This window comes from Peromyscus leucopus, chromosome 4 (genome assembly GCF_004664715.2).
Source record: "Peromyscus leucopus breed LL Stock chromosome 4, UCI_PerLeu_2.1, whole genome shotgun sequence".
Classification (NCBI taxonomy): Eukaryota; Metazoa; Chordata; class Mammalia; order Rodentia; family Cricetidae; genus Peromyscus; species Peromyscus leucopus.
The window spans coordinates 34,468,788-34,491,018 of record NC_051066.1 but is presented as its reverse complement, the minus strand read 5'-3'; the positions used below and the strand labels follow the sequence as shown (position 1 = coordinate 34,491,018).

Sequence of the window (22,231 nt, the reverse complement as noted above, 5' to 3'; positions counted from 1 at the left end):
ATATGTATCTTCAGTCTCAACTTCACATCAAACAATGTTACAAACTCAGCAGGCCCCAAATATTGAATGTGAAACTGAGATGCCCATGAAGCAAGGCCTGAGAAACTACACCACTGTGCAGACAATGGCAAAAACAAGTCTTGGTACTCTGTTTTCTTCGGAAGACAAACTGTTTTTGAGATTATTCCTTTCCTACCTCCTTTCTCTTCAGAAATAGATGCAGCAAAAGAAATAAAACATCATGAATGCTACATAATGCTGAATTTAAAAATGAAAAATGTATCTACATCAACATTTGCGTGGTTAAATAAAACATGAAGTCTCTATCTCCAATGTCATTCTACACTGGCAAACTTCTCTCTTCACCTAAGAAAATTCTCCAGTCATGGTTGTAACATGGATTTTCTTGTTTGATAAATCGTTTCCAGTCATTTGAAACAAACTATTCTAAAATTCATGTCCTTGGACATTGCTGCCTCTGAGTCTTCCCTCCAATGACAACCTCTTACTCAATTCATATTCCGTCACTGCTTGTGAAGTTCATCCACACTCCACCAAATAACCATGATGTTTCAGAGAGTGAAGAAATCTTTCCATCCATGTCTCTCTTAATGTGTTCCCTAACTTCATGTTTGCATTCATTTATAGATCATGCAAACAGAAGCCAAGGTGTCTGTCCAAATCACTTTACTCAAAGTGGCCCATGAAAGGATGGTATGCCTATGAAAGCATTTTATGTTGAGATTCAATGCACCTCCTTCCAACTCTTCCAGCTGGCTTGGGATGACCAAGACTTTGCTACACTAGAACCAACCTATATTATGTTTCTGTATCATAGGTCACATACTGAAAGTGGCGTCAAGTACTTAACTCCTTAGAGATTTGTTAACCAACAACTTCAGCAGAAGCATGACTTGAAAGCCCTATGCCATGTTGGATGCTTTCTTCCAGACCACAAATTCTATCATATAATACAACTGTCAGAACAAAACAGTTCCTAGGGAGATGTGAAAGCACCTAGATGGAGCAGAAATCAATTCTATCTCTCTAGTTACATGACCTACATTACCACGACTATAGAATACATTAAGTAGGGGACAATCGTGGTCCACTGTTAACTGATTGGCAGTCACAGTCAACTGAAGCCACTCTTTTTTTCCTTTTCATGTGTGCTATATTGCTAAGCCCCATCAAACCTAGCTGGAATAAAGGAAGTTAGCCTAACTTAGTACAAGGATTACCATTTGGTACACTTTGGGCTAGTATTTCATGTTGTCGTCAAATCTCCATTTACTTCTCTGCTTATTGGCACACCAAAGAAGCATAGCATTAGCACTGTAACATAAATGTTGGAACCGAAGATCAGGTCAAAGGGACAGAGTGCTTACAACCTGCTGTCAGAGACCTCTCTCTTCAGAGGTCCAAACTGGCGATTTAGCTACAAAACTACTAGTTTCGCAAAGATTCATGAAGCTGTATGAAATGCTTTATGGAGCTTCCATATATATACAAACATATACATACACATATATGTACATACATATATATATATATATATACACACACACACACATATATATATATATCCTCTATAGCATTTTCCTGATCTAATCCTTACTCATATGAAAATGACATGTATAAAACATTTTTCCTTAGTGACCCCTTATTAGCCTCCCATAGCCCACACTTCCTGCTAAATGATAATAAACTTAGGGAACATATCAAAATTAATGAACGTAATTTAGAAAAATCAGTCATGATCAATATGAAGACCGTTCCTAGATCGCAAAGACATATTTGCTTTCTGCTTTTTGAAATTGGTATTGCATTCCCTGACTGGAATAAAACTTATGCAGAGTCACCTCCTACTTGACTGTGTCTTCTGTCTGTTTTAAATTGGAAATTTAAAGTCTCACAATGAAAATAAAAATGTACCTTATATGAAAATTACAATATCTGCCTTTCTCTCCAGACAGCATTTCTCTAAGTATGTTCTGAGTGAGGCCTATGCCCTTTCCTGCTCAGACCTCCTCAAAAGCAAGTTTAGTCTGAGGTCTCCAAGGAAATTTCTCTGTTGGAACTGACAAAACACACAGCATTTCAAAAGTTCCAAAGCATCTGAACTAAAGTTTCTTTTATTTATGTGACGCCAAGTCCCCTTGCTTGCCCATGGAGTCATCTTCTCCCACACATTAATTCACCCCCAGGAGTACAGAGTTCCTCCGTCACCCCCCAACTCAACAGAGAGCGCTGCCCTGCCTACTCTAGTCTTCCATGTTAGCTGACTTTCAGTCTCCAAGAACGATGTCTCTAAGTATATCTGTAAACTTTGAAAATACACATGCATTTCTGACATAGGCATGTGCAGTATCCACCCAGTTAGAGTTCAGGGTCCTTGAAACTATGAGCTATTTATTATTCCCCTAAACAATTTGGCACTATGCTCAGTATACGGGTCACTCATTAGGTATTGACCGTAGAAACAACACAATTCATCTATGCAGAGTTATTTATCACCCTGTTCCTCTTTCGCTTTTGCAGGTTAAATAATCCCAAAGCTTTTAACCTTTTCTCAGAAGTACAACTTTGTAACCTTTTAATTCTTTTTTCCTTCTCTTTTGTACTCTCCAGACTGTCCACTGTTCTCATTAAGCTGCTGTGCCTCAGAAACTGAATAATATCTTTAGCTGTTTAGTCTTTGTTACTTTAAAGAGATTAAGAGTGCTCCTAAGAATGTCTGTCTCCTCACAAAGTTTGAAATAGAGTTAAATCCCAGTTTACCTGGAAATGTTAAGCACAACCGTTTTTAGAATTTTCTCTTTCCTACCGCTTAGCACAAAATATGCCCCTATCTAATCATTCCAACCATAATTTTTACAAGAACATATCCCCGATTCTTCTACATAGAAAAATGGTAGGCAGTGACATTCTTGTGTTGTCTCCATGAAAAGCTAAGACTCAAAAACTGGGAGAGTTATAAGGCAGTATGGAGGCAGAAGGAGAGGGTCAGGGGACAGGTTTTGAACCCAGCTCTGCAGTTTAGTGCTTATAGAAACTGAGTCTGCTTCCTCAATTATAAAATTTGGGTAAAGGACACCCCTTTGCAGCTGGGCATGACAGTACATGCCTGCAATCCCATACATGATGATAATGGACTAAACTTAAGCCTTTGAACCTACCCTTTCTCCCACATTTCCCAGGAATTCCACCTTTAGGATCTACATCATAATATGAACACTTGAAGGTTAGGCTATAGGCCCAATCCTGTGTGCAATATCAACGCATGTTTGATAATGCTCATTCACTAGACATGTGAATATGCCAAGGAGCCTTCTGTCCATGAGCCATAAAAGGTGGGGGGACCTGCTGGTGCCTTGACCCTAAGCTTCATGTTAGAAAGTAAAGAAATGATTTTGAGAAATAAATGTTTGCTATCTGAAGCATGCCACTAGCAGTATTCTGTTACAGTAGTCCTAATGTACTGTTATCGTCTGAGTCACAGCTCCCTTAGTCCTCTTAAAACTCCTCCAACCTTAGTATCTATTCTTTTCTAGTTCTTCTATAATTCCTTATTGCTCCAGTTTGTATACCTTGCAGTGTTCCTAGCCTAATCTCAGTCAGAGTCACTTGCCCCACCTACCAGCCTTAAGTCCTTGATGATCATATCTAATATACCCAAATATATCTAATATATCAAAAGCCAATTTAAAAAAGTACATTCTGCAATGGCTTCTGGATATATCCAATGATAAGTATGGATTATTTTCTCATAAAATCCCCAAAGCCAGTTCAATGATCATGAGACATACCAGTAGCCTATATCAAGGTAACAATAATGAATGCGATAAGGAAGGGTGAGACTCAGTCATGATGTGAAGATGATTACGGGAAGATTGAGTGGCTTTAGACAAGATATGAGTGAATACATGAAGTATGGTGCTAAAGTTGAGAACTGAGCAACTGAGGCGCAATGAGCTGTTAAGATGTGGAGAGAGCTCTAGGGACAGCACTTGAAGGAGCCATGCAGACACTCAAAAGAAATATTCCTCCCAAGTATAAAAAAGGATTCAAACCAGGGATTATAGATACACCTACTATCATAGTACCTCAGAGGTAAAAGCAATATGGAGACCTCAAAGCCAGCCTGGACTACATTGCAAACTCTCTCAACTCAATTCAAGAGGGAGAGTTGAATCAACTGTGCCAAATGTAACTAACTACCTGGCCAAATAAAGTGAGCACCATGAGCTGACAAGTGTATCGTGTCATGCAGTGTGGATATCCTTGGTGTTTGTCCAGAGTTAATCAGGGACATATCACAGAAAGGTGTACAGATTCAGTTAAAGAAAGAACAGGGTTCAGTAAATGAAGAAGATATCTTTTCAGTGTTTGAAAGTAATGTGATCCCTCTGCACATGAAAATAGTTTGGGTTAGAAGAAAGGAGGAAGAAGGAGGAAGAAGGAGGAAGAAGGAAGGAGGGAGAAGGAGAAGGAAGGAGAAGAAAGAAGAAGGAAGGAAAAAGGAAGGAGAAGGAGAAGATGATTTTCTATTAATTACCACAAGGCCAGGTGTGTGTGGGTGGGGGGGGGAGTGGAAAGGTGTGGGTTTATGTATATATGTATGTGTGTATATGTTTATGCCCTCATGCATATCCAAGCATCACTGGAATTATTTTTTTAATTTGGTAATAAATATAAGACATCAAATGGTACTTTGGTCTTTCTTCATATTGTAAAGGTCTCTCATCTTTCAAAATATTAAGTGATACAAATAATAAGCCCTTTGTGGTCAGGCAGTGAAACCACTATTCTTATCAAAGGATTATCAAGAGCAGAAATTCTACTAATCATGTTCTCAGAGTGTTTTCAATGAGACTTAGAAAAGGCTGCACCCAACCGTTATTCATATCTTTCTTTCCCAGGAATTATGACCAGGGATTAAAAAGCATTCTCTAGATTTCTACAACAACACAATTATACTAAGAATATCTTTCATTTTCGTAAGACCTAGCAATATTGAAAATGTATATATACAGAAGTTAGCAGGAAACCTAAAACCATCATCAAAAGTTATGCAAGCCATTACAAACAGCCCAAGCTGTTACACATTTATAAATGGAACTGTGGTCATAAAGACTTTTATACAGTACCTGTCTCTTAGCCTCACTCCAGTTCAGTTCTCTGCCCATTATTTCAACAATCTTGGGTAGCGCTTCCTCTGCAGCCTGGACATTGAGAAAGGCTAGGCGAGTGCGACGTGAAATCATGTCAACTGCAGTGCAGGCATATTCTTTAATCCCATATTTCACCTAAATTAAAGAAAAAAATGCTATTTGACTCTTTTATAAAATAGTCCAGTTTTACTTTTTTTTTTTTTTTTTTTGGTTTTTCGAGACAGGGTTTCTCTGTGTAGCTTTGCGCCTGTCCTGGAACTCACTTGGTAGCCCAGGCTGACCTCGAACTCACAGAGCAGTTTTACATTTAGAAAAAAAAAAATGCTTTAAGAAAAGCTGATATTTTTCTCTAGCTGCTTGGGCAGACACAGGCACTCTTGTGGTACAGCACAAGCCCTCCGTCTGCCTACCACAGTAGGCTGGAAAATGGGGTGAGCCGGATAAGAGCGAATGCCGCCTTCTTCTTCTAAGGAGAACGAGGCACAGACATGCAAACTGCAGCACCTCCCACCAGCCACAGGAACCACTTCTCATTGCTGATGCACAGTGGGGACATTCATTTACATGGCTGACTATGGAAGGGGCAAGGACAGAAGAGTTACAGTGTCAACTCCTTAGGCTGTCAAGTTTTCTGCCTCGGGGACCACGAAGTGGAGTTTACCAGACACCACCGACTTAAGGCATAAAGAATTACAAATATACAAAGCAAGGTCTCTGCTTTCGTAGCATCAGAAAGCACGCTGAGAAATAAGACAAATCTCTGAGAAATTATCAAAGCAGGAGGAAAAGGAACCAGTCAAGAGGGAAGGGATGCGAACTTAAATGAGCTACAAGTTCTGAGACAAGCAACCAAATTTGTAGACTTGTGATTCTCTGAATGAACTCTGGAATTTGCATTCATGCTATTACCACTACCAACATCACTGTGAAAGGTTTGTGAAAGCCAGAGACTTTACTCCAGATTTTGGCTGACATGTATGCTTTAAAAACTTAGCAGTCCGTAATTGCTAAAGATAGAACAACCAGGTGAATGGCAGAGCGCAGTTCCTGTGACCACCACATACCTCTGCTTCGATGTATGGAAATTCTGACACAAGACGCACCCCAACAACAGGCCATCGCTTTCCAGTCACACTTGCCATTTTGGCCACCTCGAAAGCCTTGTCACCATAGGTGGCGGCAAGATGCTGTGCCACCTACAGAAATAACACTGCATTAGACAGGCACTCGGGAGTCATTCCGTTAAGGTACAGAACAAAAAAACACTACATCCTTCTGCTGTCAGCTGTAACTAATAGTCCTCAGGGAGGGTTAGGTCCGGACTTTGTAGGAGGAAACCACTTGGGTACGGAATGCTTAGGCCAGCGCTGACTCGGCATTCATGCAGTACCAGATCAGTGACGGATGAAGCTTCAGCCTCACATTGGCCCTTCTGAGAAACAGCTCTGCTCACACTCATGATGCAAAGAGGTGGGGGGAATTTGTACACTAGGAACCAACCAAATAAATTGCAGATTTCAAAGAGAAACCAACGTTCATCACTTTTTAGGTGACTATAATAAAGTTGGGCCATCTTTTCTTGTTTTCTTTTGCAGAACACAAGAGTGATAAGCAGAGCAAAAGGTCACTCTGAATCAGAGAGGCCACACCATGGCTACTGAATGTGATCTTGGCATCAAAGCAAGGTAGTATGGCAATGCACACGAACCTCACTCTCAAGCCCATAGTCCTGGACCAGCCTGATGTAGAGTGTGGGGCTCCAATCTTTGCCTCCTTGGAGGAACAGCCCAACTGTCCGACATGGTCCTGCCTTCAGGTTGTGAACCTTGATAGCTGCATTCACAGCATCTTCTGCCATAGAGCGATATGTCGTCCACTTCCCACCTACGAGAGAGATTGTTAAGCTGTTAAGCTGGCATTCTGAATTTTTCTGATAATTAACCAGTTACCAATAATAACAACAGTCACCTCTTGGCAAGAAATTTAGCAAAAAGGTTCTACTAGGAATCATAAAATCAAAATACTCATTCATTAGAGTGAAGGGGGACAATCCAAAGAATGAGTCAACACCCCCTCTCCCCCAATACCTGCTATTGTGATGAGGCCACTCTCACTGACTTCAACAACGTGATTTCGGGAGATGGACTGAGTGTCTGCAGAGCTGGGATCAATGACAAGGGGCCGGATACCGCTCCATGCTGCCAGGACATCCCCTCTTCTCACTGGTAGAAATCAAAACCATTTTCACAAAAGTAGGAATGAGCAGGAAAGCATTCAGCAGGAGTATAGCAGCACAAGTGAGGGCTGAGAAAGTAACCTGAAGTGGAACAACTAACTGAGGGTGGGAATTCTGTGACACAAAAATAATTTGCTTGAGCGAGCAAAGGACCTGAAGACCACAAGCAAAGGTATCAAAGAGAAAGCCACAGACGCCAGTGTCACGAACCCCAACGGGGAAAAAAAGATTACCATCAAGAGAAAAGAAGACATTTATAAACTGGTATGTTTCCTTCTAGAAGAAACCTGGCACTCTCCTCCAGAATTACAAAGATCTTCATGACAGAACTCTGTGGCCAGATGTGTTTGCTCTCCCTCCACTCCACTCCCCCATGAACAGCCGCAGCAGGCCCAACTCTGTCAAAGACAGTTGCTAATCCCGGTCCTCTCCTTTCCACTCACAGATCCCCAAAGGACTGGGGATAATTCTCCTTAAGCAACTATCATGAGTGACTAACTCATCCTGGGCAAACAGCTTTTTACGGTGTACCAGCATCAAACTTGGTTCTTTCTGGCTTTACTCCTCAAACTGAGGCGTCCCTCAACTGCTGACAATTTCTATTCTCTATTCTCTTCTCAACCCTAGCCTCTGTAACTGACCCAGAGATGGGCACATTGGCTCCTCCCAGTAGCGGCGTAATACATGTGAGGTATGAAAGCTCTCTCAATAGTCAAGATGCTATAAAATTATTCTCTCTTATCTTTAGCAAAATACTATTACTGATATCAAGCAATCAGATAACTGCTGAAAAGCATTTATTATTGATCTAATGGGTGAGGGACACAGATCAGTGGTGTCTACCATCATGTCAGGGACACCTGTAATCCTTACTCCACAATTTAGAGGCCAGCCATATTAATATTAACATATTAAGTTTCAGTGGCTTATCTAGTGGCTACATAGATCCTGTTTCAAACACAAATTAGCTTTCTGGTAAAGATTAATTCAACTAAAGCAAATGTGCCATAGTTTAATGTCGTTGATTAAGGGCCAGTCTTAAAATGACTCTACTCTGAAAGAGGGAATGGACGTCCAACAGCAGCACTGGATCAAGGGAAGCAAGAACGTGAGTCCTTATGCCAGAACTCTACCCCAGGTCTAGCCCTCTGGTGTGTGTGTGTGTGTGTGTGTGTGTGTGTGTGTGTGTGTGTGTAAAACTTCATTTATTTATTCTTCTCTCATATATTACATCCCAACTGCAGTTTCCCCTCCCTCCTCTCCTCCAAGTCTCTCCCCTCTGCCTCCCTTCTTCCCCAGATCCATTCTTCCATTTCCCTTCAGAAAAGGGCAGGCCTCCTGGGGATATCAACCACACATGCTATAACAAGTTACAGTAAGACTAAGCACAAACCCTCATATTAAGGCTTTGGACAAGGCAACCTAAAAGGAAAAGGGTCCCTAAAGTCAGCAAAAATGTCAGAGACAGCCCTCACCCCCACTGTTAGGAGTCCCATAAGAACACCAGGCTATACAACCATGTGTAGATGGCCTAGGTCAGTCCCATGCAGGCTCCCTGATTACTACTCCAGTCTCTGTGAGCCATCAATTTTCTCAAATAGATCCTGAGATTTCTGTGGCCTAGGGGTAACCCAGCTTCACAGAGTTCTACAAGTCTCAACATTTTTTTTAGCATAAATAGTGTAAGGTGCTTTAATTGCTATAAAATACCTAACTAGGACATTGCTATTATTTCCATTAGCGTTTACACAGCTCTCAGAGTCAAAAATAAAACAACCAGCCGGGCGGTGGTGGCGCACGCCTTTAATCCCAGCACTCGGGAGGCAGAGCCAGGCGGATCTCTGTGAGTTCAAGGCCAGCCTGGGCTACCAAGTGAGTTCCAGGAAAGGCGCAAAGCTACGCAGAGAAACCCTGTCTCGAAAAAAAAATAAATAAATAAAATAAAATAAAACAACCAAACCACCTCCAATGTCACTGTGCACAGTCCCTCCCATGTCTGCGAAATTCCCTTGGGAGCCACACTGATCAGGAATCTGGATTAAAATCTTGAAGCTCCATGACTAAATTCTTAAGTATTTTAGGGAAAAGTGGGGGTTCCAGAATAAATGTGAAGCACATGCAAAGCAGTTATCTGGCCAAGGATTCGCCACTTCCACTCTAATGGACAAAACACAAGACACACCCAAGGCTATACTGTCTGAAAAAGAGGAACCTGAGATACTCAAGGAGTTCACTCATGAAGGAGCGTGGAGGAAAACAGTCAACAGATTAATCTCACCTCCCTCCTTCCTCCTGGGACTGGTCCTCAGGCTCATCATCAAGAAGACAGAGTTCACAACCAGAAAAGTTCTTTACGTTCTGTATCTTAGCATTTACTTTTTTAGCTTGAAATTTTTATCAGTCACGAAGATGTCATCATTTTGAGATGGAGTGGGTAAGGTATACAGGCATCCAAGGGAGAATGTGGTAGCATAATGCACTTATTATACTCATATATAAAATTCTCAAAAAAATACAATCTAAATTTAAAAAAGGAGGTAATATAGATTGAAAACAAGGCAAAAAATTTATCAGATGGATATTGGAATTAAATTATTAAGATACATTTTAAGGATAATAAAAATTTACTTAAAATATGGAGTATTCTGTATGGCCTACAGAACTTTCACATTATTAAGCCAGAGTAAAGTCAAGTCATCTCCCTATGTATCATCCATCCATCCATCCATCCATCCATCCATCCATCCATCCATCCACCTACCTACACTCTATCTGATCACCCCTCCCAAACTTGACACAATAATTCTTATGGATGACTCAAAATGTTATTTGCTCAAAAAAGTTTGTAGTGTGTAGCCCACTACCACGCAAACTCAGCAATGATGGCTCAAGCTCACGGCTGCAGCTGTGTGCTCCGTGCAGGGAGTACAGAACAACTAAACACAGAAACATTAATTCTCACTTTCAAGGAAAAGACATGGCAGCAAACTGAAGCTGACAGACATCTCCTTTGATGATCTATTTAAGCAACATATAAACCTTGCACAAGAGCAAAGCAAACCCAAATGAAAGTTCACCCAAGGAGGAGATTCTATGGGAGATGGACAGTTGGGCTAACGAGTCACCGGCATGTCTTCTCATTTCTGCAAGCTTCGCAGCCATGCTGCAACCAGGAAGGAAACAGTCCTGGGGATGGGGCAAGAATCCTTAGAGGTGGTGGAACAAAGAGGATTAACATCTACCTAAGTCATAGTTCAATCACTAAATTAACCACTTCTTCTACCTTCCACTATCTGAATTCCTGCTTTAGAAGATGATGAGTTGGAACCTCCTTCCTCGTTTCAGGGACTCCATTAACCCTGAGCATTTCCTTCCCTACAATATTTAAATGCTCTTGACTGATGAGCAGGACAGTTCTACAACTGTTTTTGCAGGGTGGGAAAAGTCTGCCATTGGCACGGTCTAATTCACTAGCCAACTGCAGCAGCAGGCAGCAGCTAATCTGGAAATGTGATTTAGGTAACTGGGGAAGTGAAATTGCAGCTAATTTAAATAGCTAACATGCATGTCTCTAAAAGCTCACTAGAACACAGGCAGGCTGATCTCATTAGATCACCAAGATGGCTGGTCACATCAAGATGACCTTGCCTTCATCTCTAAGGCTCAGCCACCCACTGACATTTGAGTAACTTGCTTTGCTCAGAAAAAATGTACTTTCATACCTAAACAATCCCCCTTTCTTACTAACCTCATGAGATCAAAGAAATGAAAAATATTAATATGGGTGGTTTGAAAAAAAATGCTCTCCAAAGGGAGTGGCACTATTAGAAGGTGTGACTTTGCTGAAACTATGGTCAGTGTAATACACAGTTGATTCTGCTACCAATGGATCAAGATGTAGAACTCTCAGCTCCTTCTCCAACATACCGATAATGAACTAAACCTCTGAAACTATAAGCAAGCCTCAATTAAATGTTTTCCTTTGAGCAGAGTGGTGGTGCACACCTTTAATCCTGGCACTTGGGAAAAGGCAGGTGAAACTCCATGAGTTCCAGGCCAACCTGGTATACAGAGAGACTTCCAGAACAGCTAGGGCTACACTGAGAAACACTGTCTCAAAAAAAAAAAAAAAAAAAAATCCTGTATAAGTGTTGTCATGGTCATGGTGTCTCTTCACAGCAATAGAAACCCAAACTAAGACACTTCCTCTTATTTTTCTGAAATTGGTCCTATTATATACATTTGTAACCAAGAGAAGGTAGTGACTGAGAACTGCTTTAAATGTCCACAGGAGAAAATCTGTGTAAAACATAGCAAATTGGAGCTTTGGTGTCTTAGAACTCAAACTCATTCTGTTCCCACAGGTAAGCAAGATGTCATTACTCTTCCATCTCTTCCTCATCGTGTTACTTGTCTTTAGCAGCGATGATTCAGAAATCTCTCAGTATTCTAAATGTTGTGCCAAGTAAAAGTTATAAAATATTTGCTGGAATACTGATATGGTTCTCTGAGCAGCCCAGAGTGGTGTCTCCAGCATGGAATCCTTGTACTTGAGAGGTTGAGACAGAACTACCATGAATTCAAGACTAGCCTGGGCTACAACTTGAGACCCTGGCTAAAAAATAATAAACAGATAACTGGGACCAGTGATGTACAGTTTTAAATCCAGCACTCAGGAGACAGAAGCAGGTAGGTCTCTGAACTGGAAATCAGCCTGGTCTATACAAAAAGTTCCAGGCCATGCTAGATAGGGAGACCCTATCAAATTCATTTCTATTATACCATCAATAAATCAGTTGGTTTACTCTATGATCTGAAGAATAAAATAGAAATAGTAAAGGTGAACAGAGCTTATCACAGCTTCTTGAAAACAGAAAAACTCAGTGTGATTGTTTCAGATTATAATAAATACTTTTCCTCTCATATCCTTGGCAAGACAAGTGTTTGTTTTAAAATTAATAAAAAATGAAAGCCACAGGAAGGGACAATTAAGCCTAAGCATGTGATTCTTCTTGGCATTTGTCATTTAGGTGTGCATTTCGGGGTGTTCTCCCTCATGCTTACCACTCTCAAAAAAAAAAAAAAAAAATCCCAAAGAACCATGTGAAAATATCTAAATGGGTACAGGGAAACAGTGTCAGAAATCAATACTTCTCTAGCAGCGTGTTTAACCTGCTGGAATGAAGTGTTAATCACAGAAATAAGATACCATATTACATTTATAAACTAATGAAACTAGAAAAAGCAAGGCGTGTGACACTCTAATTAAACAGCTGGAAGACAGCCAAGCCTGTGTAAGTTGATAACCCGAGTACAATCTCTGGCAGGGAAAAGGCAGGTCTGCAGTGAGTTGATATGACCAGCCCGACTGTTAATTGAATAACAGGCAATCTATAAACACTACTAACTGCACATGTGCAGGCCCATGTGCAAGCGCAGAGGCAGCCTCGAGAAGCACCCCAACACTGTGCGCCTGGAGGAAGCGCCCAGCACATCTTCTGTCTCTCCCTGTCCACTGCACTTGTAACTCAGTCCCCATCATGGCATCCCTCTGATTAACCTCTGCACAGTAACTTAATGATACATTTTTCAAAAGATCATTTTTCTTCCTAATTCAACACGGACTGCAGAACTATCAATTACCCATTTCAACAAAGAACAAAAAAGTCATCTAGAAATTTTAGCCTGTGAATAGAAAGCTTTCTAAACTGTAAAAGAAGACACGGGTTTATTCGCAACAGGCGAGATGCTCTGCAGAACTGTTCCCAGGCATCCTGCAGAAGTGTACCAGCTGCTGTGAGCACCATGGAGTGTTAGGATTTGACGCTCCTCTCCTCCCTCTCTCCCTTAAGGATCGAGCCATTTGAGGAGACTCAGAAACTGCTATCAGAACTTACTTATCCATTTAATAAAACCTTTTCATATGATTATATCATATGAAATGCAATGAATGCAAAACATTTTAAAACTGCAGCTCTGGGCTACCAAGATGGTTCAGAGGGTAAAGGCAATTGCTGTGCAAGCCAGGGAATCTGAATTTGGTCCCAACAACTCCCATAAAGGGAGACAGAGAGAACGAACTTACCAAGTGGTTCTCTGTCCTCAATACTTGTGCCTACACACACACACACACACACACACACACACACACACACACACACACACACACCATATGCAGGCACATATCATCCTAAAGGTATCTGACAGCTTCCTTAAAATGAACAGAGAAACTACTTAATCCAGTCTGTACCAGACCCCATATCACACCGTATAACCCAGAACCACTAACCAAAGTACTGTACAGTATTTAGATGGTCATATCAGAGTCAGATTTCCTTAAGACTCATCATGTCCCAATACTATCAAGCTGTGAGGGGGAAAAAAAGTCACTGTCCCTCAGCTTCAACTAATGCAGGGATTACATCTCTCTGAGAAGGAAGAAGGGAGAGACTAAAAACATGCTTGAAAAGCAGTGTGCCTGACATGTACAATACTCCCTGACAGCAAAGCTGGGAAAGACAGCACAGAGAGACAATTTTAAAAGTGTCTGGAGATGACAACGCTTATTTCTTTCACATTTCATTAGTACGTAAGAGGCTACTGGATTCCACCAAAATACCTAGAGAAAGCCCACAACTATGAAAGTCTTCACCGTAAGACACAGAGAGCTTCGGCCAACTGCTCCCCTTTATCAGATCTAAGTATGATTTCTCAAATATGGGGAGTCCAGTCAACTGGAAATGAGAATGCAAAGAAACTCTGAAGGGGGGCTCTTCATTAAATGTTTAAAGTGTAAATTGAAGAGGAAAGGTGCATACAGCCGATAGAGCTGTCACCTCCTGGATACTAAACCTAAATAAAGGACACAGAGTCTCACCAAGATGGTGCCCAAGCCACCAAGGGAAAAGCCTGCTCAGTAGTATTCAACCACTTCTGTAAACATTCGAATTAAGAAGTCTGTCTTTGCGAGTTTGTCCACTTCCCTGATAACCACAGGATAAGGGATTTGAAGAGGACTCTAGCAGGAACGGCCAAGTCTTCTCTACTTAGGTAGAGTAAAAGTGCCACCACCTCTGTCAGATGTCAAAGCTCCTATCGGGGCAGATTTTCACATTCATCCTGGACACAGTGGCTTTCCAGGACCCACCGCTGCCTCTAGCACAGCCAACCTGACAGCACAGTAAGCAGCCGGGTTTCTCGTCCTTACCGCATGTACCTGGGAAGGCCTAAGAAAGTGTCCATACTCTTGTCGCCTCTTGAATTTATTCTATACTTTGTTCTCACAATCATGGAGTACATCTATAACCCTACTCTTGACAAACTTTATATACAAGCAAATACAAAAAGGAGTGGCGAATTATTATCATATTGAAACATAATCATAGCCAGACATCTAAGCTCCATCCAGATCTGCAATGGACAAGCAAAGGATTAAGTTTAAATTACAAGGAAGATTTTTTTTTGAGCTGAGGATCGAACCCAGGGCCTTGTGCTTGCTAGACAAGCACACTACCACTTAGCTAAATCCCCAACCCACAAGGAAGTTTAAGATACTTAGAGACGTTAAACAAAGCATGGCTGCCTCCAGGTAGCACATGTTGAGCATAGAGACTGGTTGTAAAAATTAATTACATTTATTTAATAATTGTATGATATTATTGCAAATATCCAAAGCGATTCTACTCCAGGTAGAACTATATACATTACTTCAAATTAGAAGTAACTAATAATACACAATATGGACAAATCCATTAAACTAAGACAATTATTTGAACCATTCTCTAAAGCTCTTTGACTAGTTCAATACATGATTATACAACGGAACAACAATATAGGGAAGAAAGATTCGTAAATGCTAGTGAGCTGCATCCAGATAAAAATGGTGTCTGTATTTCCTCCACTGAAGCCAGCATTGTAAGACCGCTCATAAAAACAGATGAAGACTGTTTTTCTAAACCATTAGGCCGTCTCTTTGATCATAGAAAGATGGCAAAAGTAATGTCACTACCAGACCCTCAGCTTCCTGTTTGAGGTGCAGCAAATCAGTGAGTGGGTCTCTGAGACCCCAAATGTTGAAAGCTTTTTCATAGCCTGGAGACTGCAGCCAATGGCTATGTGGTTATCACTACCACAGAAGGAGAACATTGAACTACATGCTATGGAGATCATTTGGACTACAATGAAAGGGAAAGAAGGAAAGAAAAGAAAAATAGAAAGACTTACGAACATTCAAAGAAGCCCCAAAGTAACTTTAGTTATGAAAGCTGAGCACAAGCAGAGTGCCCTTCCCAAAGTAGTTCAGCATAAGCAAAATGAGAAGGTGAGAAAGTGATTTCGTCCTCGGGAAGAAATCAAACAACACACACACACATACACACACACACACACACACACACACACACACACACACACACACACACACACACAGCATGGAAGAAGATGGTCACTAAAATCTGCTTTGTTGGCAAGAGTATTGCAAGAAAACCACCTAAATGTGAAAGGTTCAATGGATCAATGTGCTTATGTTTCAAGATGGCCCATGGCAATGCATACTGAGCTGAGAGATATCTGTTTCCTACCAAAACTAAGTGTGAAAAGACTCACTCATGCCCACTATATATACCTTGGAGTGTCATTACCACAGGTATAGCTACTGAAGTGAAGTATGCCCAGTCCACCAACAGTCCTGGAAATGTGGATACATAGAACATGGTCTTTTTGATTTGACAACTCTTTAATGCAAGCTGATTAAACTACTGACTCTACCATTGTTATAATATCTGCAATCAAAGAGAACTATTTATTAAATTGTAAAATTAAATCCCCAAAACCACCAATAGCTAACTAACTTACTTTTGCTCAAAAGAGTCATGAGTACTAACATGTCAATTAGCTAATAAGTTTTGTAGACAAAGACTCCCTTCCCATGGGGAGGTCCAAGAACATATCTTAGACTAGTGCTGGAACATATGGTTGTGACATGCTAGCAGTATAACCACTGCCCCTGAAAGACAGGTGACATCTTAAAGTGTAAATATTATGCCTAATACAATCATTAGACCATAGAACACATGGGGGGGGGGGGGAAATAGATAAAAACAAAGAAGCCATTTAAGGGCCACTTCCAACTGTCTAAGTATGAAATGACACAGTTGAGCCAGACGTGATGGCATACTCCTATAATTCCACTAGAGAGACTGAGACAGGAGAATTGTTATGAGTTCAAAGAATGCTTGGGCTACATAATAATACTCTGTCTGGGAGTTGGAGGAGGCACAGACATAAAACTGGCCAATAACCAGAGAGATAAAATGGGAAAAGGGATGCATGGTGTTCTAGGTCTGCTAGCCAGTTTTATGTCAACTTGACACAAGCTAGAATCATCTGAGAGGAGGAAACCTCAAATGAGAAAATGCCCCATAAGAAAGGGCTATAGGCAAGCTTATAGGGCATTTTCTTAATTAGTGATTAATGGAGGAGAGGAGGGGGAAGAGGAGGGGGGAGGAGAGGAGAGGAAAAGCTAAGGATTATAGCATTCAAGGTGTGGTGATGTTTCAGGCTACAGGCAAGAAAGGCCTGGAAAAGTCTGGTAGATATCAAAGAGGGAAGAAACATTACAGGAACACTTACGTTACCTTCAACATCACAACTCAGGTAGTTGCGCACTTCATTCAAGATGAAGTTGATGTCTTCTTCTGAAGGAATAGGATGGTGTGTGAGTTCTGTTGCTGAATCAGTAGTGCCAGCAATAGTCATCTTCTGCCAAGGCAAGAAGAAAATAACTCTCCCATCACTGGTTGCAGGATCAAGAAGTCCCATGCTTTCAGGGCTGAAGTAAGAAGAAACTAATTTATTTTCTGTTTGGCATCAATGTTCAAATAAGCAAAATAAAAAAGAAGTGAACTACTTATTATTCCATCCTAATCCATAGAAATCCCTAAAATTTTAAAAAAAGGGTAAAAAATAAGGAACTGAGCAAATGTGGTAATATCATCCTGCAACCATCTCCATCTACTAATGTAAGGCTAATTAATCGTCTTTCAGTTGTTTTGGTTTTTACACTTTGGACCATTCACATTAGATAATGTCAGTGGAATAAATGCCTATAATTTCTTTTACTATGGCCAATTAACGATGACTCTTCAACCTTTCTTAGAGTCTATGAAAAGTATTTTCCTGGGACACTTGACATTTTGCACAACCCACGGTAGAAAACCTGAGAAAGCAAAGCCAAACTTCTGGAAACTAAAATGGAATCACCAAGCAAGGCCTTTGTTCCTTGACTTGAACCCGTGCCACTTTGTCCAAGTGACAGGAGTGTCAACAAGAATATAGAGAAAAAAAGAGGGTGGTCTTGTGTTTGTTTTTGCTTATTTGCTAAATAGCACCTATTGGTCGGGCCAAATGGAGAGGAATAGGTTAGCAACGAGAATCTTCCAAACAGAAGACACTAATGTATTATGCCAATAATCAAAGAGAAAGACAAGCCCCACACACAGATACAAAAATCTTTCTAAATCTTAGCCAAGAATTTTCACTAATATATGCTGTACAAATTAAACACAAATACTCTTGAAAGAATGGGCAACTGTAAGCAAACATTAATAAAACCCGTAGAAGGGGCTGGAGAGATGGCTCAGCAGTTAAGAGCACTAGCCCTTCTTCCAGATGATCACGGTTCAAGTCCCAGTACCTATGTGACAGCTCATCACATAGATAAGTACAGGTCCAGGGGAAAGGATGCCCTCTTCTGACCTCCCTGGGTACCAGCATGCTCAGAGTGCATAGACACACTGGCAGACAACAAACTCACCAGCATAAGATAAATAAATTATATTAAAAAATAAAATCCTTGGATTGCTGCCTACAAACTATTGTCTGAACGCACACTTTCAAGAAAATGTGAAGTTGTCAAAGAAGTGGAAAGGATCCGGAAAAGTGTCATATTCAAATCGAGTAGTAGAAATCTTTACATAGCTGTCACATTTGACTGAATTCTCCCAGAGAGCTAGAATTAAAGGTATGTTCCGCAATGAAATTCCTTAGGTGGGAAACAATCACATTCGGTTTAAGTGATTTTCAAGAAATCTCTCTTATACAAATGTATTTAAAGTGCATGCAGTAGACTTCTTATGTTTATTATACCCTTAAAACACTTCAAAGTTTTATTCAAATGGGTAAGGAGATGAGAGGCTAACAACTGTTAAAAAGCAAACCAAAAATATTTTACATAAAACAGAAATCTTTGATCAGCTCCATGTGTGCCTCCTCTTTATGTAAACTATGGGGAGGACCAGTCTTTCTCTGCAAGGCTGCCAGCCCTGCATTGCTGTGTTCTAAATTCAAGGAGCCCAGAGAAGAGTACTGCTCATTCAAAACCTATCCTTTCCCTAAGGTTCCTACCACCAGCCAGGGTCCCAGAGGAGAAGTAAATTTCACTCTAACATGCTGAAAACCAGTGTCCCATGATTTTTTTTCTCCTCTCTAAAAAGGATTTAACAATTCTTAGTCAATCTCATGTCTTAGAAAATTTTGGAGGCGGCTCCAAACTGTTGCCCCCTTAGATTAAAACACCAGTCACGTTAGGTTGGATACCAACTTCAAATTCCAAGCTATGGTTTGATAAACAGCCTTTTGTTGAAACAAAACATGTGAGAAATGTCAAGAGAACTTTCATGGTGACATAGTTTACATACAACCATCTCACAAACTGGAAAACCCATGACAGGTTTTAAATAACACAAATGATAAACTTACGTATAAGATTCTACTACTGAGTGACCTGGGTAGGAAGTATAGTCGGAAAAGTACAACTACTGAGACCCTCAAAAACTTCCACTGCAATAAAAGCCATTGAGAGGGTGAAGGTGACAGTTACCAGGCGACATGTACCTGGAACCTGTAGAGAATCAGCTGCTTAAGCGAAGACATATGTGCCCGGCATAAAATTAACAAGCACAGAGGGAAGACAGAACTACTCGCAAACGGTATAAAATTTTCAGAATCCACTTGGAAGTATCTTTCATCAGTTCTAAATTACCTAATTCATAGTCTCCCTTGAGGAAAAGTTTGTTTTCTTATGAAGGATTAGTTCTGCAAGGTCACCCCAAAGAGTCAGCTCTAGTGACAGTACAATGTGAGAGGCGCACGGCGCTTTTCAATCTGTATGATTCATTTGGCATCAGCAGGGGAAGCTTGCTAATTTATGTGTGTGTCTAGGATTAAAGGTAATGAACATTTTTCTCATGCAGACCATTGCTTTCCTGAAGAACCCTTAGTTAAACTGAAATCAATTTATTGTTAACCACTTAGCAATCAGTGTTAGAGCTAACAGTATGTACACACATTACAGGGGGAAAAATTGACCTCTTGTCAGTAGTAAAAAGCAGCCTGAAAGGAAGAGGTGATTACATTCCTGTACTGCAGTCAATTGGAGTGCTAGTGTTGCTTTTGGAAGAAACCACAATTCTGAGGAAAATTCTTAAATTCAAAAAATTGGTTTTTAAGAGTAAATTTATAAAAATGATTTCTGTATATTACATTTTCTGAAGTTAAAATAGTTCTTCTGGGGCTAGAGAGATGGCTCAGTGGTTAACAGCACTGGACGCTCTTTAAGGGGACCCAGGTTTGATTCCTAGTGCCTACATGGTGTACCGAATCCATCAGTAACTCCAAGACCAGGGAATCCAACACCTTCTTCTTGATTCCACAGGCTCTAAACATGCATGTGGTGCAGAGACATACATGCAGGCCAATACAGATAAAAGAAAATAAATCTCTAAAAAAATATTACTAAACATCCCTACTTCCCCCAAACATATGCCTAAAAGTTGTTACTGGAATGTTAGGATTATACCAAATTTTATTATTCCATAAAGATACTTCTGCAAATAACCCAAAAAGAAACAGTGGACATACAACCTTAACTCTTTATCTACTAGCCTACATTCCAAAATCTATGGCTACTAAAGTCATCAAGTCTCTACACTAATCAGCAAAGACACAGCAGTTAACAAAACAGATAAAGCTGAGGCTTGTAATCCCAATTCTTAGGAGGTGGAGTCAAAAGGAATGTAGGATTTGAAGCCATTCTGGACAATAGATTAGCTGCTGTCTCAAAACAGATCCTTACCAAACTTTGTACACAGGTGATATGCTAAGGAGATACAGAATTGGAAGTTCAGAGTAGCTTCATCAGGGGCCCGAACTGACAGGAAGGAAAAGTAGTAGCCAATGCAGGAAGTTCAATGTCAGTGTGGTAACTTCCTCTCCTTATCTAATCACTCTACTAAAGCAGGAAGTTCAATGTCAGTGTGGTAACTTCCTCTCCTTATCTAATCACTCTACTAAAGCATGGTGAGTCCTTTACCAATAATGGAGAAACTAGGGTTCAGAAAATCAGGTTTGCTTCAAAAGACATGACTGAAGCGTCAGCATCAACTTAAGACCTCTGTGGGTGAGCAATATAACAGTGAAGACCTACGAGGGCTACTGAACAGAAAGAAGGCCTGCAATCCTAGGACCATCCCAGAAGGTGAGACAGCAGGATCCAGAGTTTGAAGACAGCCTGGTCTACAGATGAAATTCCGTTTAAAAAGAACAGAGAGCCGGGCAGTGGTGGCGCACACCTTTAATTCCAGTACTGGGGAGGCAGAGCCAGGTGGATCTCTGTGAGTTCGAGGCCAGCCTGGTCTACAGAGCGAGATCTAGGACAAGCACCAAAACTACACAGAGAAACCCTGTCTCGAAAAAAAAACCAAAAAAAATAAAAATAAAAAATAAATAAAATAAAATAAATAAATAAAAACAACAGAGAGGCAAGGGGAAAAGAGGTGGGAGAAAGATGTAGAAAAATCTCAGCAGTGTGGATAAAAGCTGCATCTGTGTTCTTACCATCTAAACAGGCTAACAGACTAGAAAAACATGGGTGGCTAAAAATCATACATGGTGTTCCTAGGTGCTATTTCCTTAGATATTTAAAATCTTCATAGAACATTTTCATCCAAAACCATGGGATTTAGAGATTAATGTTCAACATGTTTCTGATCTTTATGCAGAAAATTTGTAGACACGTGTATTTCTTAGATCCTAATGCACAATCTCTAGGTGTGTATTTTGAAGTGACATTGTATCATTACTGTACTTCTAGCCTACTAAAGTTATTTGAAGTAATATTTTTAATTATATAATTATATAATACTCTTGTGTAAATAAGCTGTAGTTTATTTATTTCTCCAAGGTAGAACTGAAGTAGTTTCTAATCTTTCTCAATAACGTCAAAATGAACATCTTTGTATGTAAGATATTTCATGAAGAATTATTAGTTACTAGATGATCTGTACTCTTAGCATAGGCTTAGACACTTTTTTCCACAGATATCTTATATTAATGGTAATTAGTAACAATAATTTAGATGGAGAATAGAGAACACAGACTAAAAACCTACTCAAATACAGCCATGTGATCTCTGAGAAAAATGCCAAAAATATACATGAGAGACAAGAGAGCCCCTTCCACAAATGGTAAAACTGGACATCCACATACACAAAACAATTCAAATAGGTCCAAGACATTAATGGAAGACATGGAACTCTGATGCTATAGGAGGAAAAGACTTCAAGATACAGGCACAGGCAAGGACATTCTCAACAGGACTCCAGTCGTTCAATAAATAATGCCAATGGGCAAATGGGATAGCATGAAATTGAAAACTGCAGAGCAAAGGAGACAGTTAATCCAGAGAAGAATGTCGGCAGAATGGAAAAAAATTCTTGCTAGTTATATGTCTGACAAAATACTCATTTTTAGAATATACAAAAAC

At 40.3% G+C, this 22,231-nt stretch overlaps 1 protein-coding gene across 4 annotated transcripts in view; it reads right to left on the bottom strand.

Moving 5' to 3' along the window:
- Positions 1–22,231, bottom strand: part of Gpd2 (glycerol-3-phosphate dehydrogenase 2) — a 145,748-nt gene that overhangs the window by 8,149 nt on the left and 115,368 nt on the right. For all 4 annotated transcript variants that reach the window (XM_028874053.2, XM_028873990.2, XM_037204792.1 and 1 more), the window contains exons 9-13: positions 17,046–17,239; positions 7,262–7,396; positions 6,883–7,058; positions 6,239–6,370; positions 5,151–5,309 (exon numbers count right to left, since the gene is read on the bottom strand). In XM_028874053.2, coding sequence (XP_028729886.1) covers positions 5,151–5,309; positions 6,239–6,370; positions 6,883–7,058; positions 7,262–7,396; positions 17,046–17,239 — 796 coding nt within the window. The remainder of the gene's footprint in view (positions 1–5,150; positions 5,310–6,238; positions 6,371–6,882; positions 7,059–7,261; positions 7,397–17,045; positions 17,240–22,231) is intronic.